Consider the following 23,940-nt stretch of genomic DNA (forward strand, 5'->3'; position numbering starts at 1 on the left):
CGGAACGACCCGATTCTCAATCGGCCAAGGATTGTCAACTCAGCAACAGCTGTATCAACCTGAAGTTTTTTCCAAGGGAAGAACATCCAGTTACATCCTACCTGTTACAACAACAGTATTAGAACACGCACAACATCTGTCCAGAAAATAGACTAAACTACCAAAAATTTCATGAATTTACACACTCCTACATAAATGTTTACAAACATAAGTTTATAAAATAAATTAAAAAAAAACTTCAAAATTATGTTCGGAGCATATACCAAGTATTATGATAAGTTTTTTTTCTTAATAATTTTTAATTTAACTCTTTTAATATTTCGATTAACTCTATATGAAAATATTCCTCATTTTACAAAAGAACTCATTGGTTAGCCCTCGTATTCCTCAACAGGTGTATAGTTTTATCTTAACAAAAGATTATTGTGAAATTTTGGCCTTCAATGGTGTCACCCAATAAATGGCAGACTGTTTATGTTTATACGTTAGCGCAATTAATATTGATTTTTTTACTAGCGTAACTATAAATGTCTAAAAATGAACTTTAAAAGGAAAAATGAAAATATTCCATAGATAAGTGTTTTACGATTGCATATTTTGATAAGATTAATAAATGACACATGTTTTTGTGTTAAAAAGCACAAAAAAAAAAAATAAAAAATGAAACTTTTCATTTTGTTTATAAAATAATTTTTGTTTGTTTATTACATCTACATAAATCACATTTTCTTACTCAGATTAATTTAATCTTGAGGTTTTTTATGTTTTCTTTATAAAAATACACCTTATTAAATAAAAGAAATACTAAATATTAATAAATACAATATTATTTTAAAATTAAAATTATATTTTAATAGTTTTTTTTTGCAAAGACCTCTAAATTAGTTTGTTTTACAAATTTGTTTTGCATGCAATTTAAGAATGATTTTATTATTGATTATTCCGGATTTAAGTTTTCAAAAACCCTTCTTGTTTTACATTTACAAATTATTCAGTTTTTTTGTTAAGTGTAATGATGGATTCTTTGTCTTCGGGTGTAATGTCCTTATCGCCATAACCCCAAAGTTCATGGGTGCCATCACCGGTACGTTTCACACGCTTTTCAATGGTTTCGGGAGCAACGGATTTCAAATCATAAGCCCAGCCGATCTTGGCAAAGAAATCAATGAAAGCGGTGGTCAAGTTCATGGAGTAGTTGCCCCATTCGGCGGTCTTGTAATCCCATGGGAAGACATGGTGATAGTTGTGCCAGCCCTCTCCGAAGGCAAAAGCAGCAACGGCAGCATTTTGTGATGGATTAATGTTTCTTTTAAAGTAGTAATGTTAATGCCATAAGCTAGTGGAAAGAGAAAGATAGATAATTTTAACTTACTTGTCATAGGGACGGCCACCGAATTTGTGAGCAGCACTGTTTACACACCAGGTGACATTAAGCAAGAAGCACCAACGGAACATGGTGGCTACAAACCAAGCGTTAAGGAATGATTCATTCCAAAAATACATGGGAATAACAGTGGGCAAAATGAAACAGGCCAAAGGCATCAAAGTCATGTAATGTCTAGAAGAAAATTATGAATAAATATAAAATAAATTTGATTTGAAAACTTGTAAATAAAACCTACTTCTTTTGGAACATTAGGATGGGATCGGCTCTCAAATCGGATAAATCAAGACTCTTGCCCTTGGCAACAACATCGGGATGTTTCTTGCACAACAACCAGCCGACATGGGAGAAGAAGAAACCACGGGTCGCATTATGGGGATCAGCATCGGTTTCAGAAAACTTGTGATGGACACGATGATCACGAGCCCAATGGAAGGCGGCATCTTGGAAGGCTACAGTATTAAAGACAATCAAAATCAAACGCAAAGGCCATTTAGCTTTGTAGGAACGATGGGCCCACAAACGATGAGCACCGGCTGTAATACCCAAAACACCAATGGAATACAAGAAAATGGCTAAAAGAAATTAAAGGAGAATTAGTTTTTTTTCTCGCTTAGCAATATAAAGAAAACTTACAGAAGAATACTGTGGCCCACTTGGCTTTGGCGAAGAATAAATAACCACCATACAAGGCGGCCAAATGCAAATAGCCAAACAAAATAATGTTACGCCAAACCAATTTCAATTTGCGCTTTTCGGCCTTCTTGAATTGGGTAATATCGACGGCCAAAGCACCATCAACGGTATCGGCATCAGCTTCGAAAAGTACACCAGTTTGTTTGGAGGCACCCAATTCAGTGGTGGCGGTGGCCTCCAAGTGCTCATCGTTATTAGAAACTGTAGTCGAACGTGGCGGCATATTGACTACTTATTATCTGTAATTAATATATTAATTTGATAATTTTCGAATAAATATAAAAGGGCAAATAAAAGTCAATTGTTAAAGACAAGTTTTATTTTTAAACAATTAAATTTAAAATAATAATTTAATTCTTTTATAACACTGCCTTATTAGCTATGCATGTAATTTGTGGAAAGTACTATAAGCGAAATTTAGTAAACTCTCTCTATGCTAAACTCTGCTCTCTGTCTCTCTTTCACAAGTTTATTGAACTCATTTTATATAGTAACGAGGCTTAATTCAAATTGTTAGTTATGGCGCGATTTTTATTTCTGAACTTTTTAGTTTTCAAATGCTATTGAAATGATAACAACACTTTTGAATGTGACTTTTTTAATAAAGATGTAATGTTTACAATGTGCATTTGTCAAATGTCAGATTTGAAATAATATAGAAATTTATAGCAGTTATTGCGCATTTGTTTTTTTTAGATTAATTTTAAATTTTGTTGTTTAATTCGACCTTATCTTTTTTTAATTTAAATAGTGGAAAAATTAGAACGCAATTTCCAACAAGTCTCAAGTACATTGGGTTTATCCCTTAAAATATTCTACAAAAATGTGTAAAATTACCGTTTATAAAAGAAACGATTTTTATAGTTTTTGAATCATATTCAAAATTAATTAGTTAAATAAAAATATTATAATAAATAATCTGCTAAATCTACAAATCATCAAAACTACTCATGATATTAAAACTTATATGCTAAACTTTCATATAGAATTATTTAAATGAATATGCTCTGATCACGCCTTTATTTAATTAAAAAAAAATTTTTTCTTGTCACTTAAAATTCGCACTTGACTGTTGTACTGAGATGGGTCGGGCGGTCAGCTTCTGCGAAACGTTGCTAACCACACCATAGGCATGTGTATAGCGTTTTTTTTATTATTTATTTATGCATATCTGTATGTTTGTTTGTATATTTTAATATATATATATATATATTATTTATTTATTAAGCTAATTTATACATTCATTCGAATAAAACATACAAACATACAAATTTACTGATTAGCTAAATCAAATGAATAAAATAATAAATAAATATAAATATTAGACGCAAATAAAACTTAAAAAACTGATGTTCGCATTACATTTCACTAAAAATATTGAATTTAAGCGATAAATTCATTTACAGTGAAATATTGATTGTATGAAAACGATTAATATAAACAAATCATTAATATTAATGTAGGATCGTTTTACCAAATAGCAAATGTTTATTTAAACATCTATCCAGTATTTATCGGACTTATGTATACCGTGAAAATAATAAGATACTTTAGTAATATGACAACAAAGCTTTTTTGTTATCCACAGATACTTGGCAGTTCTCTACTTAGTTAATCCGAACTTATATCGAAAACGACAAAGGGCGGGTTTCTTACTACTCAGTTAAACTAGTTTTAACTTGCTGTTAGATTAAACTCGGAACAAATTTAGGCGGACTTTAACCGATGATTGTGCTATTCAGTTATGGATTTAGGATCAGTTAAATCAGTTAATATTTCCAACTTTTTAGTCAAAAACATAAACAATATCACTTTTGTAATATGTAAAATTTTATAAAAAATATAAATAAACATTTAAAACGGTAATAATATCAATAAAAGAAATCCGAAAATCACTAATTACTTAAAATATTAAGTTTTTTTCTTCCGAATTAATTTTTTTATAGTTTTTTGATTGTGTGTTTTCTCTTATAACTTAGGTTATATTGTCCAATTAAACTCAATTAAACTAAGATAATAAATATAAATGACGTTAGTGATTATTGAAAAACAAGAAACATGTATTAAACCAGGTTTAACCAAAGAATGAAGATTATCTTTATCACAAAAACCAGCCCTAAGAATACATTGGTCTTATGAAATCCAGTGTTTTATTAGATAAAGAAATATATTCTAGATTGTAGATCTAGAAGACCAATGTATTTTTTTTCTATGTCAAATCCAAATATTTATATAAAATTAAAGAAGGTCTTTCGATATATTTGCTAATTTTTATTTGCGAAGAGAACAATAACAAAGAGAGCAAAGTATATTTTTTTAGATTATTAAGCTTTTTTGAGTTTTTTCACTTTACTTCTGAATTTTTCAAATAAATATTAAAAATATATTAATTTATTTTTTAATGCCTACATTTGGAATAACTTTTTCACATTATAAATTAGAAAAACTGTTTTAGAGAAATTCGAACATAATTTCGAAAATTATTTTTTTTTAATGTAAAACTTCTTTACCTAATAATAATGATTATTTAATTTTTTATTTACAATTGGCTTGACTTAAGCAACATTACAAATTAATATATTTTTAAAATTAAACAGTTTTTGAAAATTTAAATATAATTTTAAAAATTTCAAATAAATATGGATTTATAAATTTATTTTATAAAAATACATTTGGAAAACCTTTTACAACATTACAAATAGGCAAACAGTTTTTGAGAAGTTCTAACATTGGAACAAAATTTCAAAATTTTCGAAAATTAATTTTTTTAAGGAAATTTTTTTTTTTTTGTATAAAATTATAAGTTTTTTAAAAAAGTTGAAAATTCGAATATAATTTCGAAATTTTTGAGTATTGAGTATTTCTAACATTCAAACAAAATTTCAAAATTTTCGAAAAAAAAAATTTTTAAGGAAATTTTTTTTTTGTATAAAATTATAAGTTTACAACATAAGAAATTAATACATTTCGTAAATTATACAGTTTTTTTAAAAAAGTTGAAAATTCGAATATAATTTCGAAATTTTTGAAAATTTTTAGTTGATTTAAAAAACTTTAAATTCGAAATGCCATTGAATTAAAAAAGCAAAATATTTTGTAAAGTAATTTTAAATCAAAATTGAGAATAATTTAAACATATTTTATAATAGAAGTAGTTAGTTGGCTTATCTGCTATTACGAAATTAGTCTAATCTTTATCGTTTAAGCCAATTTTTAAATAGGGAATAATGTTAAAAAAAAACTGTCATGTAAAAATCTTGTTATTAAATTACATTTTATCTTTTTGTTTTTTGAAGTTTTGAAAGCATGTTTAAATCTTGTTTTGTTAACACGCAATTTAAGTTTAAAACTTTCATCTGTTAAAAAAAAAAACAAAGTTTATATTTATAGCTAAATGCCTTAATTGTTAATCAAGTAAAATACATATATGCATGTGTTAATTTCACTCTATTATTCATTGTATTAGAATATATTTACTACAAAAACATAAGGCGTTAGAAAAAACTGGTTTTTGCCACTAGCAAATTTCGCCGGCTTTACATTTATTCTTGTTGACTACTCAAAAAAAAAAAAAAAAAAACATACGATACATTGTATGAAACTTTGTACTTAAAAGAAAGCTACTTTGAAAAACACACGTTTTTTAAATACATATTTGTTTTATTAAATATTTGATAAATTTAAAAATAAACAAGGATTGCAGAAAAGTGAAACGTGAATCTAGACATACATATCATTAAATAATCGCAATTGTACAGTTTTAATGACAAAAAAAGGAATAAAATGAAGAATACGTATAAGTTAAACGAACTATATACAATAGAATAGAATTGTTACGTCATGCTAAATTTTAAGGGTTCAACTAGAAAACTATGAAATTCTTAAAGTAATTTATATAAAAACAATCCTTTTTTGTGTCCTTAACAAAACTTTAAAAAGTTTAAGTAAAACATGTCACTTTATAGAAAGTTTTTTAAAAAATATTATTATGACGTGTACTTGTTGTGTAGTTGGAGATTTTCGTCATTTTGTATATTTTTTTCACTTTTTCTTTATAAAGTAATGGAATAAACCAAAGCTTTTTTTTGGTTTTGTGACTTTAAAATTTAATTTAGTTATAGAGTTAATGTTGACATTAAGATTCCCATGGTTAAATGTATTTTTTATTTTTCTTATTGAACTGTCTTTTTAAATCATTTATTTATTTTCGCAATTAGTTCATTTTTTTTGGCAAATAATGTTCTCAAGAAAAATATGTATCTCTATTTAAATGCACATACGATTTTTTGTGTAAATTTCTTTTTTCTTGTGATTGTTGGTTATTACTTTATTTTTATTTTTTTTTTCTACGTGGTGTCTTCTACTATGATCACACTCTAAACTAAAACGTTCCACTAGATAAAAACAACTAAACTTTTGTATCTGAATGATTCAATGTGGCACAGGCAGTTGGTTACGAATACTCTCGTACATTAACAAAAAAATATTTATATGTATTTTCTTTTCAGTATTTTTCCTTTATTATTGTTATTCGTATACTTTTTTGTTTCATAAATTTCATTTAACAACATAACAAAAACTACAACACATAGAAAAAAATACTTAATAAAATGTGCGAATATTAAGCTAAATAATATGTATACTCTTCTCTTTATTATTATTTTTTATTTTTTTTTTTTAAAAACACACTCACATTTCTTTTTGTTTAGTTAAATAAAAAATTCTCACTCTCTGACGATTTTTTACTCTCTGTGTATCGCGTTATTTAGATGTCAACACGTTGCCGTCAAAATATAAACTTCTTGAATATAATTTAAGTATCCGGTATTTAAAGGCTTCTTGAATGAATATTTTTTTTTGCTAAAACCAGCATTTATTATTACTATTGTTGAATGGTTCTTGTAGTTGCGAAATTATCGATCGTTTATATTCGTGTACTCGTCCGTCTTCTATCGTAATTCCTATGCAAATCGTTTAATCGCTGCCGCGTCGATAATCCAAGTTTTCCTTTTCAAACCTAATCAATTGCAAATTTTTTATTAGTACCAATTACTATCTCTGATGTAGTTTAAATGGATGTATTCATTACTTTAAGAATAATGGTATTTAGCTTTAAAGATCGAACTGACGAATTTATAGTTATTCGTAGTCTACTTTGTTAATTATGATACTGTTAAATTACTCTCTAATCTGTGTGGTCTTGTCAGCGACAGAGAGAAGGAACCTCTTCGGTAATTGTAAAAATTGGATTCTAATTATAGTCCAGATCACTGAAGAAGTACATATATATAAAGATATTAAAGTCTGTGCTCTTTAAGAATGGGTAGGTTTTAAAGTTCGAAATGAAGAATTCGTAATCGAATCTAATCTGTGTGATCTTGTCAGAGAGAGAGAGAGAGAGAGAGATAGAGAGAGAGTGAGAGATAGAGAGAAGAAACCTTTTCGATAATTGTAAAAATTTGATTTGTTAGAGACAAATTCTTATTATAATCACTAAAGAAGTATATATAAAGATATTAAAGTCTGTGCTCTTTAAGAATGGGTAATTAGTTTTAAAGATCGAAATGAAGAAGTCGTAAGCGAAAGAGTTGACAGCAAAGACAAGATATAAAGTAATGAGACCTTTCTGAAACATCCGTTACAATATGTGGAAAACTCGCGATTTTTTTTTTTTTTTTTGAGAAAATTCGTACTCTTCTTGGTTAATTGCGATATTTTTACTCTCTAATCTGTGAGGTTTTGTCAGAGAGAAGGAACCTCTTGGGTAATTGAAACAAAATTGATTAGATTCTATTGATCAAGACATTAAAGTATTTAGGTTTTAGTTAGATTTGTGAGCAAATTACTTTGAATCGAAAATAAATATTGACAGCAAAAACAAGATATAAAGTTATGAGACCTTGTTGAAACATCCATGATCAAATAGCTTACAATATATGGATTAATATTAGATATATTCTTATTATAGTCCAGATCACTAAAGAGGTTTGTGTCATGATATTATAGTTTGCGTTCTTTAAGAGCAAGAAAGTCGTTCGTAATCGAACGGAACCAAACGAGGCACAGTATTCAAGCATATGAGTATTGAATTCAACATTTATTTTGGCGGACATAACTAAAGTTTTGATGGGTACTGTAAAGGTGCAATATTTTAGAATTTTAGGAGTTTTAATATTTAAACCTCTTTAATTTCAATAATTAAACAAAATACAAAATTTTGGAAATCAATAAAATGTATTCCTTATTGAGGAACGTGAAGTTTATCAATTCTGCAAAAAAAATTTTTTTAAATAACAAACATCTCTAAATACATACACTTATTTTCGTCTAAATACAAGTATTTCTTAATAAAAAAGATTTGAAATCTCAGAGAGAGAAATAAGTTTTCAAACAACTCTATTGCAAACATATTCTAAAGTGAATGAATTCTTTTACATTCTTTTTTTTGGATTTTCTTTATTTTTAGTTCAAATTCTGCGATTTAAATAAATGTGTACCCTTTAATCCATAATTTATATTTTAACCTAAAATCATACGCTAAAAACTTTAAAGCTGCCGTCAAAGGGTCTAAGAATGAATAAATATTATTTTTCAAAAACTAAATAAAAACAGAATAGGGTATTCAAAATAATAAATCTTTTATTTTGCCCGTGTTAGATATATGAGATTTTAAAGTAAAGATCTCATTCTTTTTGTTGATGCTATAAATCTTAATAGTAGGTAAAGGGTCGTATGATTTTCTTTAAAAACGTAATATTGGTTTTTACGTATAAAAAAATGTAATAGGAAATTTTGCAATTTTGTATATTTATACCCTATAATACCTTAAGGTTAGAAAAGCTAATGTTTATTGTTTGTAATAACTAATTTTAGGATACGAAATAAACATGAAATTGATTCCATATATTATGACTATTCGTAAATTTCCAAGTCATACTTCGAGTTACTATTTATAGGATACGAAACAAACAAGAGTCTCAGATAGGGTATCAGAAAGAAGTGAGTCTATATATGATTATATTTAAGAATCAAAGTGGTGACTAGGAATATTGGTAACGGAAATATTTCATGCAGAAAACTATTATGGAAAAAGTAATGGCCCATAATACATGTAACGGTATTCTTTGGTCGGGGATATAGGCGCATTTATTACTATCAAATTAAACGTTCTTAAACGTTTTCTATTATTTGTTTTGATTTTCGTTTTGCGTGTTTTGTCATATTTTCTATTTTTGTATTTACCTATGTACATAAAATTATAGACCTGATTTAGCACAAACACGGACGTCATTAAATCCCTCTATCAATTTGGATCTAGAATTAATTTATTCATACCTATACAGTTATACGAAAATACTCATTTTGTAAATTAACTCTCGAGTTACATAATCATTAATACACATTTTCTACATTATAGTAAAAAAAAAACTAAAACCGGAATCTATGCATTCGAATGAGATAGATACCACCTGGTTTTCTTCATTTCGTGACGAATGCATTCCTTTCAATATTTTCATTTAAATTAATTTTTATCAGCAAAAATATCCAATATCCGTTGTTGTTATTAAAATTTTGTTTCTAATCTGGTTTATTAAAAGAAAAGTATTAGGAAATAATTATAAATTTGGTAAATCGCCTAAAGAGTCCGATTATTTTCACCGCAACAAAGCATTTGCAAAAATAAAATGCTATTAGATTTAATAGTTATTTCTTATCAATGGTTAAACTTCAGACATTTTTGGTTTAGCACTTGGCAAGGCGTTAGTATATTTCCAATAATTTGAACAACAGACAATAAAACAAATGCAATCATTTTTTTTTTTAATATATTAAATTTTGCTACTTGCAGGAAATTCTATAGAATAAATTGATTTCAATTAATATTTATAGCTAAAAGATTTATTTTAAATAATATTTATGGGAATAATTTCAATTTCATTGTGAAATATCTTAAAAATAAAATCTAATCTAAAAGCTAAGTTCCTCTAGAATTTAAAGTGTTATTATCGTTTAAATCCATACTTCACTCTACTCTACTAATCTACTCTATTATATTATGCAGGTGGTAATTGATTAAAGTTCGATTGCGTTTCCCGCTACTATTATAAATATAAACAAATACATAAATAAACATCAATAAAAGTTTAATTTATTTACACTTAATTCTTTCTTTTATACATATTTTGTACTTCAATACAGTATCTGTCAAGTTTAAGGTTTATAGGTGTATTTTATTTACACAAGTCTTTGTCTACATTTACGTACTTTGGCAATGAGGGTTTTTTTGTAATCGTATCTTCTTTTTTTCAATAATATACATATTATAGATAAACTGTTAATAAATTTATTAATATTTATTATGGAATTTCAATATATTAGACTAACAAAAACACCTGCAAAGTTTTAATTAGAAATTATGTATATTGTTTGGACTTTAATAGGAGATTCAAAGTTCTTAAGAGTATTTATTTCGGATATAGATAAAAAGATTATTAGGTAAATCAGCGTAAATTCAATGAAAATAGTTTTTTGTTAACAGCGATGTTCCAAAAACTTGAGAGATAATCAGAGAGAGCGATAGTAAATAGTTAATAAAATTTTTTTAAAGATTTTCTTTTTATTACATTTGATGAAATAATATTATTTTAAATTTGTATAAATTCAGTTATCATTCAACAAAATTCCACAAAAATAGAAACAACATCCATATTTATAAATAAAAAGAATTAATATTTCATAATTAAATTAAATATTTCTTTTACCAAACACAAAAATCGAAAAAATACAATTAAAGATAATTGTAGACATCTCAATCTTTCAAATACAAATGTTGTATCCTTTCAATACTCAGGCACGTTGGGCTGTCGTGCTTGTACATGAATGGTTTTTTGTTAAATTTCATTCTTATCATTGATAATTCAACAGGTCTGAGAATGAAATACACAATCAACAATTTTATTTTATAATCTTTATTAGTGTTAGTAATTATTCGTTCTAAAAGTATCAAATGTTGAGTAAATTAATCGGTTATTTAAATTATATAAAGGTTTTAAAATTTAACCACCATATTCATAAATAAAATAAAAGATTTATATCTCTATGAATATGACAGTTATTCAACAATTTCTGTTTTCCTTTTAAAATTAATATATTATTGTGGGCTAATAATTTATGTCATTACTCATAAAAAAACTTTTTTTAAAAAAGGTTTATAAAAAAAATTCCTACAAAATTTGTTTAATAGACCGATTATAAAAAATTTGTTAATGATAGATAGTATGATTAAGTCCCAAATTTGATTTTCTTTAGTAATTTGTTATATTTTTCTCTGAATTAGAAATTAGTTTTTTTAACATAATAACATCTTTCAATTATTCGAATAAACACAACATAAATAAGTAAATAAGTCCACTAACGCATGTTTAAAGAAAAACACTTTTATTATTGTAAATTATACTAATAAAACAATAACAATAATATTGTGGACACAATAAACAACTGTTGGCTGGCGGCTATCAAAATTTAGTCATCCACGAAGCAGGTTAAATTAAATATGAGTAAATTGAAAAAGAAAACAAACTAAAGTCCAAAGTTTTAAATCTCACGTTTTTATACCCTACACCACTTTAGTAAGGAGGGTATATTGGGTTTGTGCTGATGTTTGTAACATACAAAAATATTCATCCTATACCCACCTTAAAGTATACCAATCATTTCCTGAGTCGATTAGGCTATGTCCATCCGTCTGGCTGGCTATCCATGTAAACCTTGTGCGCAAGGTACAGGCTGCAATTTTTAAGATAATTGGATGAAATCTGGCACACACGCTTCTTTTGGCCCAAGGACGAAGCCTATTGAAAATGGTTAAAATCGGTCCAATATTCCGACTAGCCCCCATGCAACCGCACCCCCCAAATAGGGCCTTTGCGCTTATAATTAATTTAAATGATCTATTATGTCAACAAAAGTCGACAAAACTTAGTTTTATAGAACTTTAAATGACACTACCGATTTTTGTAATGATCGGGCTTCATTTGACCCTAGCCCCCACACAAACTCCCCTTCAGAAAATGACTTAAAGGTCAAAATTCACTTACAAACACATAATAACACTTTTAAATTCTACATAAATAATATTGAAGAAGACTTAACTCCCCCTACCAACATTTTTAAGGATAGAGCCATATTTTGCCCTACTCCCCTTTAAGCCCTCTTGTAAAAAATCTATTTTTTGACAAAAAAAAAGTAAAAATATTCCGAAATAATGTTAAAAAAACAAACCAAATGCTTTATTTTTCTAAATAATACCCATTTTTAACATACATACTGACTGGTGTAGGGTATCATATGGTCGGCTACGCCCGACTATACATTCATAATTGTTTTACGATAAAAACAAGAAAAAACAATAAAATCACATCTCAATAAATATACCGGCAGCTTGAGTTTATAGAGAGACTTTATATATGCAAATACAAAATTCAAATTGGAAATTAAAAATACATTTATTTATACACACGTAGTACTAGTAACCAGCTAGTAAATGCATTCGACACCTCTTAGACTTATTAGACTTTCATGACCTATTTTAATACATTGCTTGTAAAATTGTTTTATTCTAATTGCACATATTAAAGACCGACAAGACAGACTAAATACATTTATACATACATATGTACCTTCTAATTATTTTGGCAAATATAGTGGGACAGAATTTGCTTTTATGTATGTATATTTATAATTCGTACATTAGAAGAACTTTGAAACAGAAATTTAAAAGACTATTTTTTTTAAATTTTTATGAGAATCTTTACCGAACTTGTTTATAAATATCGTACATTTTCAACAATTTTCCTTTCTATAATGTTTTGTAGAGTTTGATTTCATAATTGATTCAAGAAGCTTGTTTTATGGTAATATAATCCCTTGGAGATTCATATTTAGATGAGTAAAAATATTGATCTAAAATACAACTCTGTATAAGTTGTAGTATATTCGAAAATAATAGTCTAAAACTTTTTAAGTCTATGTTTCAAATGGTCTAACGTGCCGATACATCCCGATAATGAACTCGTCATGGCCGATATTGTTCCAGGAAAACATCGTGATATTAGTGAATTGTTGACATTCAGTAATTTTCCAAAGGGGAACTTTGTATGTGGGCCAAGTACAAATTAGGCCCGCCAAGACTTATTGCCGGTTTCTCTAAATGCGATAGAACATTTTCATTCTTATAAATATATTGAAAACAACAAATAAATTTAAAATTTTGTTTTTGTTTTCAATATATTTATTTATAAGAAAGAAAATGTTTCGATAGTTATTCAATAGTTCGTCGAGATACAAGTACATTTAACAAATTAAGCTCATTCAAGGGGTTCAATTGTATGCGGGAAAGGCGAAAGAATGAGCCTCCTTGGGTTGTAAAAGCTTACGTGCCAAATTTTATTAAATTATCTTGAAAATTGTAACGTGGACTTTTGCTCATAAGCTTTAGCATGGAAAGAAATTGAAAAATATGATTATGATTTCTCCCACATTTCCCTAATTTTCACAAACTCTACGTGTCACTTTGACCTTCATCAACATTTCATTCATATCCTTTAAAACCAGCAATTTGTATATTCAGTTAATTTAATAAATGTTAATTATATTATAAATTGTATTTATTTTTGCATATTAGTCATGCTTACCATTTTAACAAAAACACTTGTAAAATTTTCTTTACAATTTGTTAGTTTAAAAAAAAATAGAATTTTTTGGTTAAAATCGATACAACACAGAGTTAATTCATATTTACTTCTTGTAAACTTACCTCATGTGCCAGACATGGAAAACTGCAATTTTTTTAATAGTACTATTTTTTTAGAAAGTACTATTTTATTATCTACTCTGCAGACTACTTGATGAGTCTATTAATAGACTCATCAAGGCCAATTGGCCTTTGAATGGTCTAATGTTAGAGTATTTTAAAACACATATGTATATTAGGGTTCTATAGTTGTCATATTAGGGTTCTACGAAAAGTAGACTTTTCGACTTTTTTCATTTAGCCAAAAGTCGACATTTAGACTTTTCGACTATAAATATTTTATAAATAGTCGACTTTTCGACATTTTCCGACTTTTCGATTTTTTCGACTTTTTGACTATTTTCGAAAATTTTTTGACTTTTTTCGAGCTTTTCCGACTATTTTAGAGTTTTTGACTTCTTTTCCACTTTTTTTTTTAAATGTTCGACTATTTTTTACTTGTTTCTACAATTTTCTAATTTTCGACTTTTTCCTACTTTTTTCGACTTTTTTAGTCATGTCGACTTTTTTCGACTTTTTCCGACTTTTATTAACAAAGTCGACTTTTCGACTTTTTTCACAGACGATAGTCGAGTTATCAACATTTTTGGAACAAAATAGTCGACTTCGACTTTTTTCGACAAAAAGCCGATTGTTCGATTATTCGAAAGTCGATTTATAGAGCCCCTAATGTATGAGGATATTGCCACAGGGTATACAGAGACGTCACGACCAAAAAACTATTTCCCTTTCTTTCGGACAAAACGATTTCAATGATTTGTTAAGCTTTATTTTATATACCTCTTCTAACCAAACAATTTCAAAACCAATCAAAAGCTGATTTTAGACTTTTTGAAATGTCAAAAGTGACACCTCTGTATACTTTGTGATATTGCAGTGAAATTTGTTTTTAAGCAATAGTACCACCGAGTATGTACTTTTTGATTGCTCTACATATTTTTACATCCCAAGGCGATTTAATATGATTAACTTTAGAATCCAATACACATGCATACATACATTTATTAGGATACAAGGGTGGCTTTAATGCTAGACCAAAAATTCGATTTGAGATTTACATATATACACATGTCTGGACAGTTGGACATATATACATGTCTGGACAGTTGCCAGATTTACGAATTTAGTATCAACAATATCCTATTAATTAGGGTTTCTTATAAATAAATTTTTTAACAATCGACTTTTTATTGAAAATAGACAATGTCCGGGATTTTATTACCAAAAAAGTAGGGTTTCTTATAAATCAATTTTTTAACAATCGACTTTTTATTGATAATAGAGGAAGTCCGGGATTTAACGGACAAATTATGCAAAAAATTACCAAAATATATTTTTTTATTTGTTTAATGACGAATCACAAATAATACAAAAATATTGAACATTTATAAACATCAAGAAATATGGAAATGAGATGAAAATATTATAATTAAGTTAAAGCTTTTTCTGTGTAACTTCTAAAATAAAATCAATAATTAATTGATTAACAATTTATTGCAACAAAGACTATAAAAAAGTTTGGAATGTTTTTAGATACATATAAAATAATTAAATTATTGGATATATTTATTGTTTTTGAGAAACTTAAAAAATTCTACATTTCGAATTGTTTTTGCAAAATTGTTTCATTCTAATGCTTTCTTACAAAAGATTTTTCAGTAAGTCGACATTACGACTTTCCCCCGAAAAGTCGATTAATTCATCAATTATTTGAAAAAGTCGATTATAAAATATAAGAAATATCCTGTACAATTCACCACTAGTTAAAGAGTAAAAGTTAGTGGTGATATTTTGCTGATAATAGTTAGTGGTTATAGATATCGAGGTAAAAAATTTCTCACAATTTCCGTTATTTTAAAATTTTCAAGATAATCTTGGAATTTAGTAATCCTAAAAGCACGCTGTATTTTTTAACGTGGTGAGAAAACAAATAACAAAGTGACTCCATTAACTTGAAAAAATAAAACAAAAAATCAATTTTCGGGCAGGGATGGACAAACCGATGCAAAATGATCAGCGCAACAATCATTTTTGGTCGGCGGCTTATTAAAGAAATGACTTATTAAATAAAATGTCGGCTCAATTAACTTTTTCTACAGAAATTGGCCTATAAGCGTTTATTATTATTGAAATAATATAGTCCGTTATATATAAAGCTGCAGAAAATTAACATTTATAGTAGTTTTTCACTCACTACTTTAATTAAGATTAACAAAATATTGTGTGGTAGTTAGTAACTCTTTTCAATTTGCCAAAAGAATTTTAATTAGTGGCAACTCCGTTCAAATGAGTTAAAATTTTGTCTAAAATATATGTGCGATTCAAATTCAGAGATACAAGCCGATGCAAAATGAACGGCGGCGGCGGCGTAACCATTTTAGGTCGGCGGCGGCTAAATTGTCGGCTCAATTTAATCTTTTCTTCAGAAATTGACCTTATAAGCGTTTATTATATTGAAAAATCTCTGCATATAATATACATAGTCTGTTTCCCCCCGGGGGCATGTTACCTTGGTGAAAGCTACACCTTGGTGTTATTGCAATATCCCGGGGAAAAGAGGTGCTACCAATACCTCTAGTCTGCCGGGACTATAAACTGGTGATGATCAGATGTATCCTCGGCCTTTCCGTGGAATGATCTGGCATGGGGTCTAACCAGAGTACCATATAATCTGGCACTACGGGTGGCCGGTTGCCCGCAGGACTTAGTCCTGGCCGGTCAATTGGTTGAGGTTCCTTCGGGATCCACGTAGTGGCTGTGGTTGGAACCCAAATCGCGGGGAGAGAATGTTGGTTTAAGGACTGATATATCCTATACCTAATGGGTTGGATAATTCTCTCTTCGAACAGGTCTGTGTACAAAGCAGCATATGCCGGATTCCTAAACCCGATCGGTATTTCTTACCGGTCGTGCAGTGGGACGCCGGTATATGCTGGGGAATTGTCAGGTTAGTATTCAATGGTTGCCTGTCATCCCGTAGAGCGATCTTTATGATCATGGGAATGGAACTGATGCTAAAATTGGTGAAAGATCGGGAAAGTCTCCATATATTGGAGATTAGTACTGATTTAGTATGCCTTTTTACGCTTCGGGGAAGTTCTTCGGTGCTGTTGCCATCTCAACAGGATATATTGATACATGCTACGCGACTAGTTTGTCGGGGCAATTATTGGAATCAATTGACTTTGGAAATTCCTATTTCCTTTGTTACATTGATCGGTTCATAAAAGAGGGATCCTGATCCATTTTGTTGGGTATTTCGGACTACCAAATATGTCTCTAGGTGCTGTTGCCAAACCAACAGGGCCATCTCAGTAGTGTGGTTGCGCGGGCTTAAAGAGGTTAAGGAATGCACTTTGAATAATGCAATCTTTCATGACATCATGAGGGTGGTCACCTTCCGGTTTACCGGAAGATTGATTTCACCTGATGTTGGGACTCGTCACCCCCTTCTATTGACTTTAGACCAGTGATTGCTTTTTCCTTGTCGGGGTTTGCATTGGGTTTGATCCCATGCTGCCTGTCATTCCGCAACGGGGCTACTATGGCAAGAATTAGATAGCTCGAGTACTTCAACAAAGTACTTGTACATGGACCAGCACAGCCATGTACAAAAATTGCTACCTGAGTTCTTCATTGAAGAATTCAGGGGCGCGGGTAGACCGTCTCTAGTCTATCCTGTGGGTGAAAAAGACCACCGTGAAATTAGGCCGTCAAGGCAGGTGTTCACGTTAAACTCTCGACTTCATAGTCTGTTATTTATAAAACCCAGAAAATTAACAGAAAATTAACATTTATGTAGTTTTTTTTTGACAATTTTAATTTAGCACAATATTGTGTGGCAACACTTTTCAATTTGCAATAATAATTTAAAATAGTGGCAACTCCGTTCATATGGATAAATTATAAATAAATATAAATTATGTGCGATTCCAAGATTTTTTCCATCCTTCTTGACATTTTTCGCCAGCTGGTACGTTATTATAGTTGCTAGATTTACGAATTTAGTATCAAAACAATTATGTAGGGGTTCTTTCTTATAAGTTAACCTTTGAACAATTCACTTTTTATCGAAAAAAGTTTAAAAAGTCAAGGATTTTTTGCCACAAACTCTACAAAAAAATCCTTTTTCGACAGAAAACGCGCAAGAAACTTCCAGGAATTTATTACTTTATGATTTTTTGCCATTTTATTCACAAACAACTTCTTAAATAATCAATCTATTTGTCGACTTTTTCTGACAAAAAAGTCAAATCATCGATTTTTAAAAATTTTAAAAATATAATATCATCACTAGAAAAGACCAACTTAGTGGTGATATTTCGCCGATATGTTTGTCGCGATAAAAAAGTGGTGAAAAAATTCCCCACATCGTGCATCCTAAAAGCATGCTGTGTTTTTTAACGTGGTGATAAAACAAACAACAAGGTGGCTCAGATAAAGCAGAAAACGTCACAAGTTAGTGATGGTAAACGGCCGATAAATCGCCGATAATTTTATGAAAAAATCCTTTTTTTATAATTCCCACATTCTTTTTTCTGAAAAGTTTACGTATATATAAATACAACAAGTTACTCTTCTAGAAAAAATTGCGAGCTGGAACGACGAGAAAAATAAAAAAAAACCGAGGAAAAAGGGAGGAAGGAGGAACGGCGAAACCAGGAAGGAGGACGGACGGACTGCGAAGGAAAAAAAAAAGAAGAACAGCGGAACGGTGAATGAGGGCCGACCGGCAGGCAGGAAGGAAAAACCGCGCAAACCGACACGTGTCGGCCGCGAGGGGGAAGACCCACGGGGCGCTGTAAAGCGGGCGGGACCGCCCCGCCGACCACTTTTTCGTATTTTGCTGGTGTGGTGAAAAACAATCGTGGTGAATAAAAATCGTGGTGAGTTTCTCAACCGTGGTGAATTTTACATACCGAGGTGAATAAAAAAAGAAATTCACCACAAAAACCGTTATTCCAAATATTTCAAGGTCATTGCAATTTCGGTGCTTCGCGCTGATTGGTGGATTTTTGCGATGATGGCCGACCTTGGTGCATTTTTGATTGGTGGGGAGGGGTGGCGGTGGTTGTTGTGGTTGGTGTAAAAAAAACACACACACCACCCCCCACCCCGCCATATTTTTTACACCATTTTTTTTTAAATGCAAAAAAACAATAAAAAAAAATATCGTATAAAATTTCCAAATATCCGTAACTTTTCCAAATATCGTAAATTTTCCAAATATCGTAAATTTTCAAATATCGTAAATTTTCCAAATATCGTAAATTTTCAAATATCGTAAATTTTCCAAATATCGTAAATTTTCAAAATATCGTAATTTTTCAATTATCGTAAATTTTCAAAATATCGTAAATTTTTCTAGTATCGTACGTACATTTCCAAATATCGTAAATTTTAAAATATCGTGAATTTTAAAATATCGTATATGCCCGGCATGTTACCTTGGTGGAGCCTCCCACCTTGGTGTTTTTGCAATTCCGGGGAAAAAGAGGTGTTTCCAATACCTCAGTCTGGCCGGGACAGTCTACTGCGTGGCTTAGTTCTTGCATAGATTGAAAGAGGTCAACCAGAGCACCGCATAATCTGGTACTACGGATGACCAGTTACCCGCAGGACTATGTCATGGCTGGTCAGTTGGGTAAGGCTCTTTCAAGATCCACGTAGTGGTTGTGGTTTAAAAATTCACGGGGAGAGAATGTTGGTTTAAGGATTATATATCCTATACCTAATGGTTTTATAATTCTCTCATCAAACACCGGAATATATTGGGGTTAGATTCAATGGTTGCCTGTCATCCCGTAGTCGATTTTAATGATGATTGATCATGAGAATGGAACTGATGCGATGGATTGTGTGAACGATTGAGAAAGTCTCCATATATTGGAGATTAGTACTGATTTTAGTATGCCTTCTTCGCTTCGGGGAAGTTTCTCGGTGCTGTTTGTTGCCATCTCAACAGGACATATATAATGCTACGCGACTATTGTCGTAGCAATTATTGAAATTATTGACTTTGAAATTCCTACTTCTTTTGTCACATTATTGGTTCATAAAAGAGGGATTGTGATCCAATTTGTTGAGTATTTCAGACTACCAAATACGTCTCTAGGCGCTGTTGCAGAATCAATAGAGGCCATCCCAGTTGCGTGGTTGTAAACGGAATGATGTATTTTTTTACATCTCGGAAGTTAAGCACTGGTCAGCAATGGTCAGAGATTATTAATTAGATAGTTTGTGTAATTTATCAAAGTACTTGTACATGGACCAGTCAAATCCAATGTACAAAATTTGCCAACTGAGTTCTTGATTGAAGGATAAAGGGGCGATGGTAGACCGTTGTTCAAGTCTATCCAGTGGATGAAAAAGACCACCGTGGGGTGCCAGGTACGTGAGTACAAACTATATATACGGCATGACATATATTATATACCCTTCTCACGAAGGTGAAGGGTATTTTTAAGCCATTAAGGTTGCAGTAATTTTCTGAAGGAGACCTTATATGGGGGGTAAGGTCAATATCCCCATAAAAAAGATCCTCATAAAACTTTTTAGATAGATTTTGACTCGTATGGCTTACTTATGTCGAATTTGATCTATTTACTAGTATTTTTAAGTAAATGAGCATTAAAGTCATTTTGTGAATGGGATCTTACTTATATGTGAGGGGTAGGGTCAATTTGGAACGATTCCCATAAAATTTTGCACAGTGATTTTGGATCATAAGAAACTTACTGGCAACTTATGTCTGTTAATATCGCTTTTTCGAGGGGCCACTTGTATGGGGGCTATCGCCCCCGTGGACCGATGATATTGCCCATCTTCAATACCAAATAAGAAATATTTATGAGAAATTTCAACATCTAGCTTTTTCCATTCGGACTCTATCCTGCTTCAACAGACAGACGGAAGGACGGACGGACAGACATGGCTAGATCGTATTAGAATTTTATAAGGATCCAGAATATATACAGAATATATTATACACAATATATACCCCCATCTTTTTTGATGGAGAGTAGGTAGGTATAATAATAATTTTTACAGTAAGTAAATAAATTATTATTTTTTATTTGTTGGTAAACGAAAAATAAAACGCAGGAGAAACAAGATAGAGTGCTATATTCATTCGGCTGTGCCGAATCTTAAATACCCTCCACCAGCTACTTTTTATGTTATTACTTTTCTTATTGATCAAATTTGTAGAAATAAGTTTTCTTTCTCATGTAGAAAAATAGAAAAAATCCCAATTACGACGGAAGTTATTAACAAAAAACCAAATTTCTTTTCCCGATGTGAACCGAATTTGCCCATTTTCAATACCAAACTGCTAAGGATAACAATAAATATTTTCGGTAAATTTGGTTGATGTCCTTGGCTTAGTTTTAATGTGTTTTAGGCAGACAGACAGACGGACATAGCTAAATCGACTCGGAATTTCATAAGGGTCTCAGATGAATATTTCTTGGTGTTACACACGGAATGACAAAGTTATATATACCCTCTATCACCACTGATGGTGGTGGAGGGTATAAAAAAGCAAACAATTTAACAAGATGTGGTGATTCATCCATTGCTATAAAACTCTGAGTTCCACTAAGTTTTTCATAATCAGCTCTTTTTTAAAACGACCTATCTGATCCTGTAAAAAATGCACCTCCGTGCTACATTGGACAAATAAAAATATTTATTAATCTTCATATGTATATGTGTAATTTTAATTAATTTGATTATGCTTAAAGAAAGTGTAAATCCTTTTAGAACCCAAATCAATAGTTGTAGATATATGGAAACGAAGAAGGTCGATTTGTGTCTGGAATTATTAATAAATGCTGTTTTATAAATAATAAACTTTATTTAAAATGTCAACAAATTTCAATTCTAATTTAACGCAATTAATAATAAGCACTAATAAATAATGTTATTTAACCGAAAACAGAAATTAACTTTTGCTAAATAAACACTTTAGATATTCCGTAACCAATTTCCTTGCATTACAAGCTAAAGGATATTAAGATTAAAAATTACAAGTCTTCTTTCTACCAACCACACATTAAACAAACGTTTATTGGGTTTATACATGCAAAATATTTAAAAATTTTAAGTGGCTCCGTAACAACAACTTTTGATGATTTAATTATCATTATCTCTATCTATACATGTTCCATACATATTACACATATTATTATTCTTTTCCGACATTCAGTCATTTATATTAACTTCTTTTCCCAAATTCTTCACATCGATCAGTTAGTTAGATGTTTGTTGTTGATGTTTTTGTTCCGGCTGCTCATTTATTGAGGAGCTTTTGTAAAATATTTCGTTTTTGTCTTCGTTAAGTGCCCAACAACTCATTTGCATATAAATTGTTTGTTAATATGTCAAGGTACTGACATTTGCCTTTTAAAATGGCTGGACATGGAAACATCTTTCTTTTTGCTAAGAAAAACATGAAAATAAATTGTTCACACATATTCAAAAGATATGGATAATTTGTAAGGAAACCCAAAGAGTGACTGTGTAAGAAAGAGAAGAAATTCAACGTCGAGCAGGAATAAAAAAGAGAACAGGATTGATTTTACAGGTTTTTCTTTGAACCAACTAATTTTGTTAATAATAAACGCTTCAAAAACAAACAATGTGATAACAAGAAATAATAACGAGGCCAAAATCAAGGAGATTTTTATAAATACTTACAGGGTTTGCAAGAAATATTTTTGCAAGATTATCTTTTGGGTTAATTTTTAAAGAAACTTTGTCTATTTATCACTCAAATTTATTCTGGTATTAGTTCAAGATTTATTTAAAAATGTATGGTACTTGCGATCATGAAAAATTCCGTTATTTAAATTCTCAATTTGAAACAATCCCAATTTTTAGCAAACCCTGTAGAGAAAAATGATTTTCTTAACTGATGATACATGCCACTGCAGTTTTGAGCTGTAGAACGACGTTTGATGATGATGGTGATCATGACGCGAATGATGAGTTAATTTAGGTGTTTATCATCATACTCATACATAAACATATTTTTAATACTTTTGTTTTTGTTATTATTATGTTGCTTAACTGCTGCATAATTTGGTTAAATGTTTAAACGAGAGAAATAAAAAAAAACAGTTTTTGTACAAAAATCATTTTTCTTGGTATGAGTTTACGAGTTTGAATTGAAAATTTTCTTTATATTTTTTACGACTATTGAATCCAGTTTGCAATTTAATTTTACAAGTATATTAAATATTCATCAATATTCTTTATACCTTGATTAGACATTATATAGTTTTATTTTTTTTTTTTGATTCATTTTAAATTAGTTTAATAGCTTTGAATTTATTTAGGTTATAAATTCATGAGTATTTTATTTAATGGGTTTTAAATATTAATTAAGCATAAAATGTAGATTTGTTTTTTTTTATTATGTCCCCAATTGTGAAATGGTTATGGTTACTGGGATTGTAAAAATTTTTATTTTAATACAACTTAAAACGATTTTATTATAATTTTCATTAGTTATCTTTTTTATTTTAATTCGATCTTTTGTATTTGCCGAATGTTATTTTTAAACTTAACTGCTATTTATATAATTTCTATAAATTAATTATAAATTATTTAGATTGGTTGCCATAAAGTCTGCTAATGGCAGTTTTAGAGTGTTCAACATTTATATTCTTTCAAACATAGTTTGCTAATGTCTCTTAACGATCTAATGATCGATTATTTAAATTCAAATGTGGCTATAAAAATAGATTTTGCATATTTTATCGATGAAGAGTAATGGTAAACTGTAGTCTACTATCTTATATTCGTGATTTATTTAGTTGGTTAATGATCATTCTAAATAGCAACAATTCAATGTGGAACTGAACTAGAACTGAACTAGAACTGAACTAGAACTGAACTAGAACTGAACTAGAACTGAACTAGAACTGAACTAGAACTGAACTAGAACTGAACTAGAACTGAACTAGAACTGAACTAGAACTGAACTAGAACTGAACTAGAACTGAACTAGAACTGAACTAGAACTGAACTAGAACTGAACTAG

At 29.7% G+C, this 23,940-nt stretch overlaps 1 protein-coding gene across 4 annotated transcripts; it reads right to left on the reverse strand.

The window, feature by feature from the left end:
- Positions 1 to 930: 930 nt before the first annotated feature.
- Positions 931 to 13,847, reverse strand: LOC111685034 (acyl-CoA Delta-9 desaturase-like). 4 transcript variants are annotated; one of them, XM_023447269.2, is made up of 5 exons: positions 13,774 to 13,847; positions 2,021 to 2,319; positions 1,623 to 1,959; positions 1,373 to 1,558; positions 931 to 1,306 (listed from the first exon to the last, which is right to left on the reverse strand). In XM_023447269.2, exons 2-5 carry the CDS (start codon positions 2,301 to 2,303, stop codon positions 988 to 990), a joined length of 1,125 nt encoding a protein of 374 aa, XP_023303037.1. In that variant the 5' UTR covers positions 2,304 to 2,319; positions 13,774 to 13,847; the 3' UTR covers positions 931 to 987. The 4 variants fall into 4 exon arrangements, with proteins under 4 accessions (XP_023303037.1, XP_023303034.1, XP_023303035.1 ...); XM_023447266.2 differs by lacking the exon at positions 13,774 to 13,847 and adding an exon at positions 6,774 to 6,924; XM_023447267.2 differs by lacking the exon at positions 13,774 to 13,847 and adding an exon at positions 6,407 to 6,541.
- Between the last annotated feature and the right edge of the window lie 10,093 nt (positions 13,848 to 23,940).

Source organism: Lucilia cuprina, chromosome 4 (genome assembly GCF_022045245.1).
Source record: "Lucilia cuprina isolate Lc7/37 chromosome 4, ASM2204524v1, whole genome shotgun sequence".
NCBI lineage: Eukaryota > Metazoa > Arthropoda > Insecta > Diptera > Calliphoridae > Lucilia > Lucilia cuprina.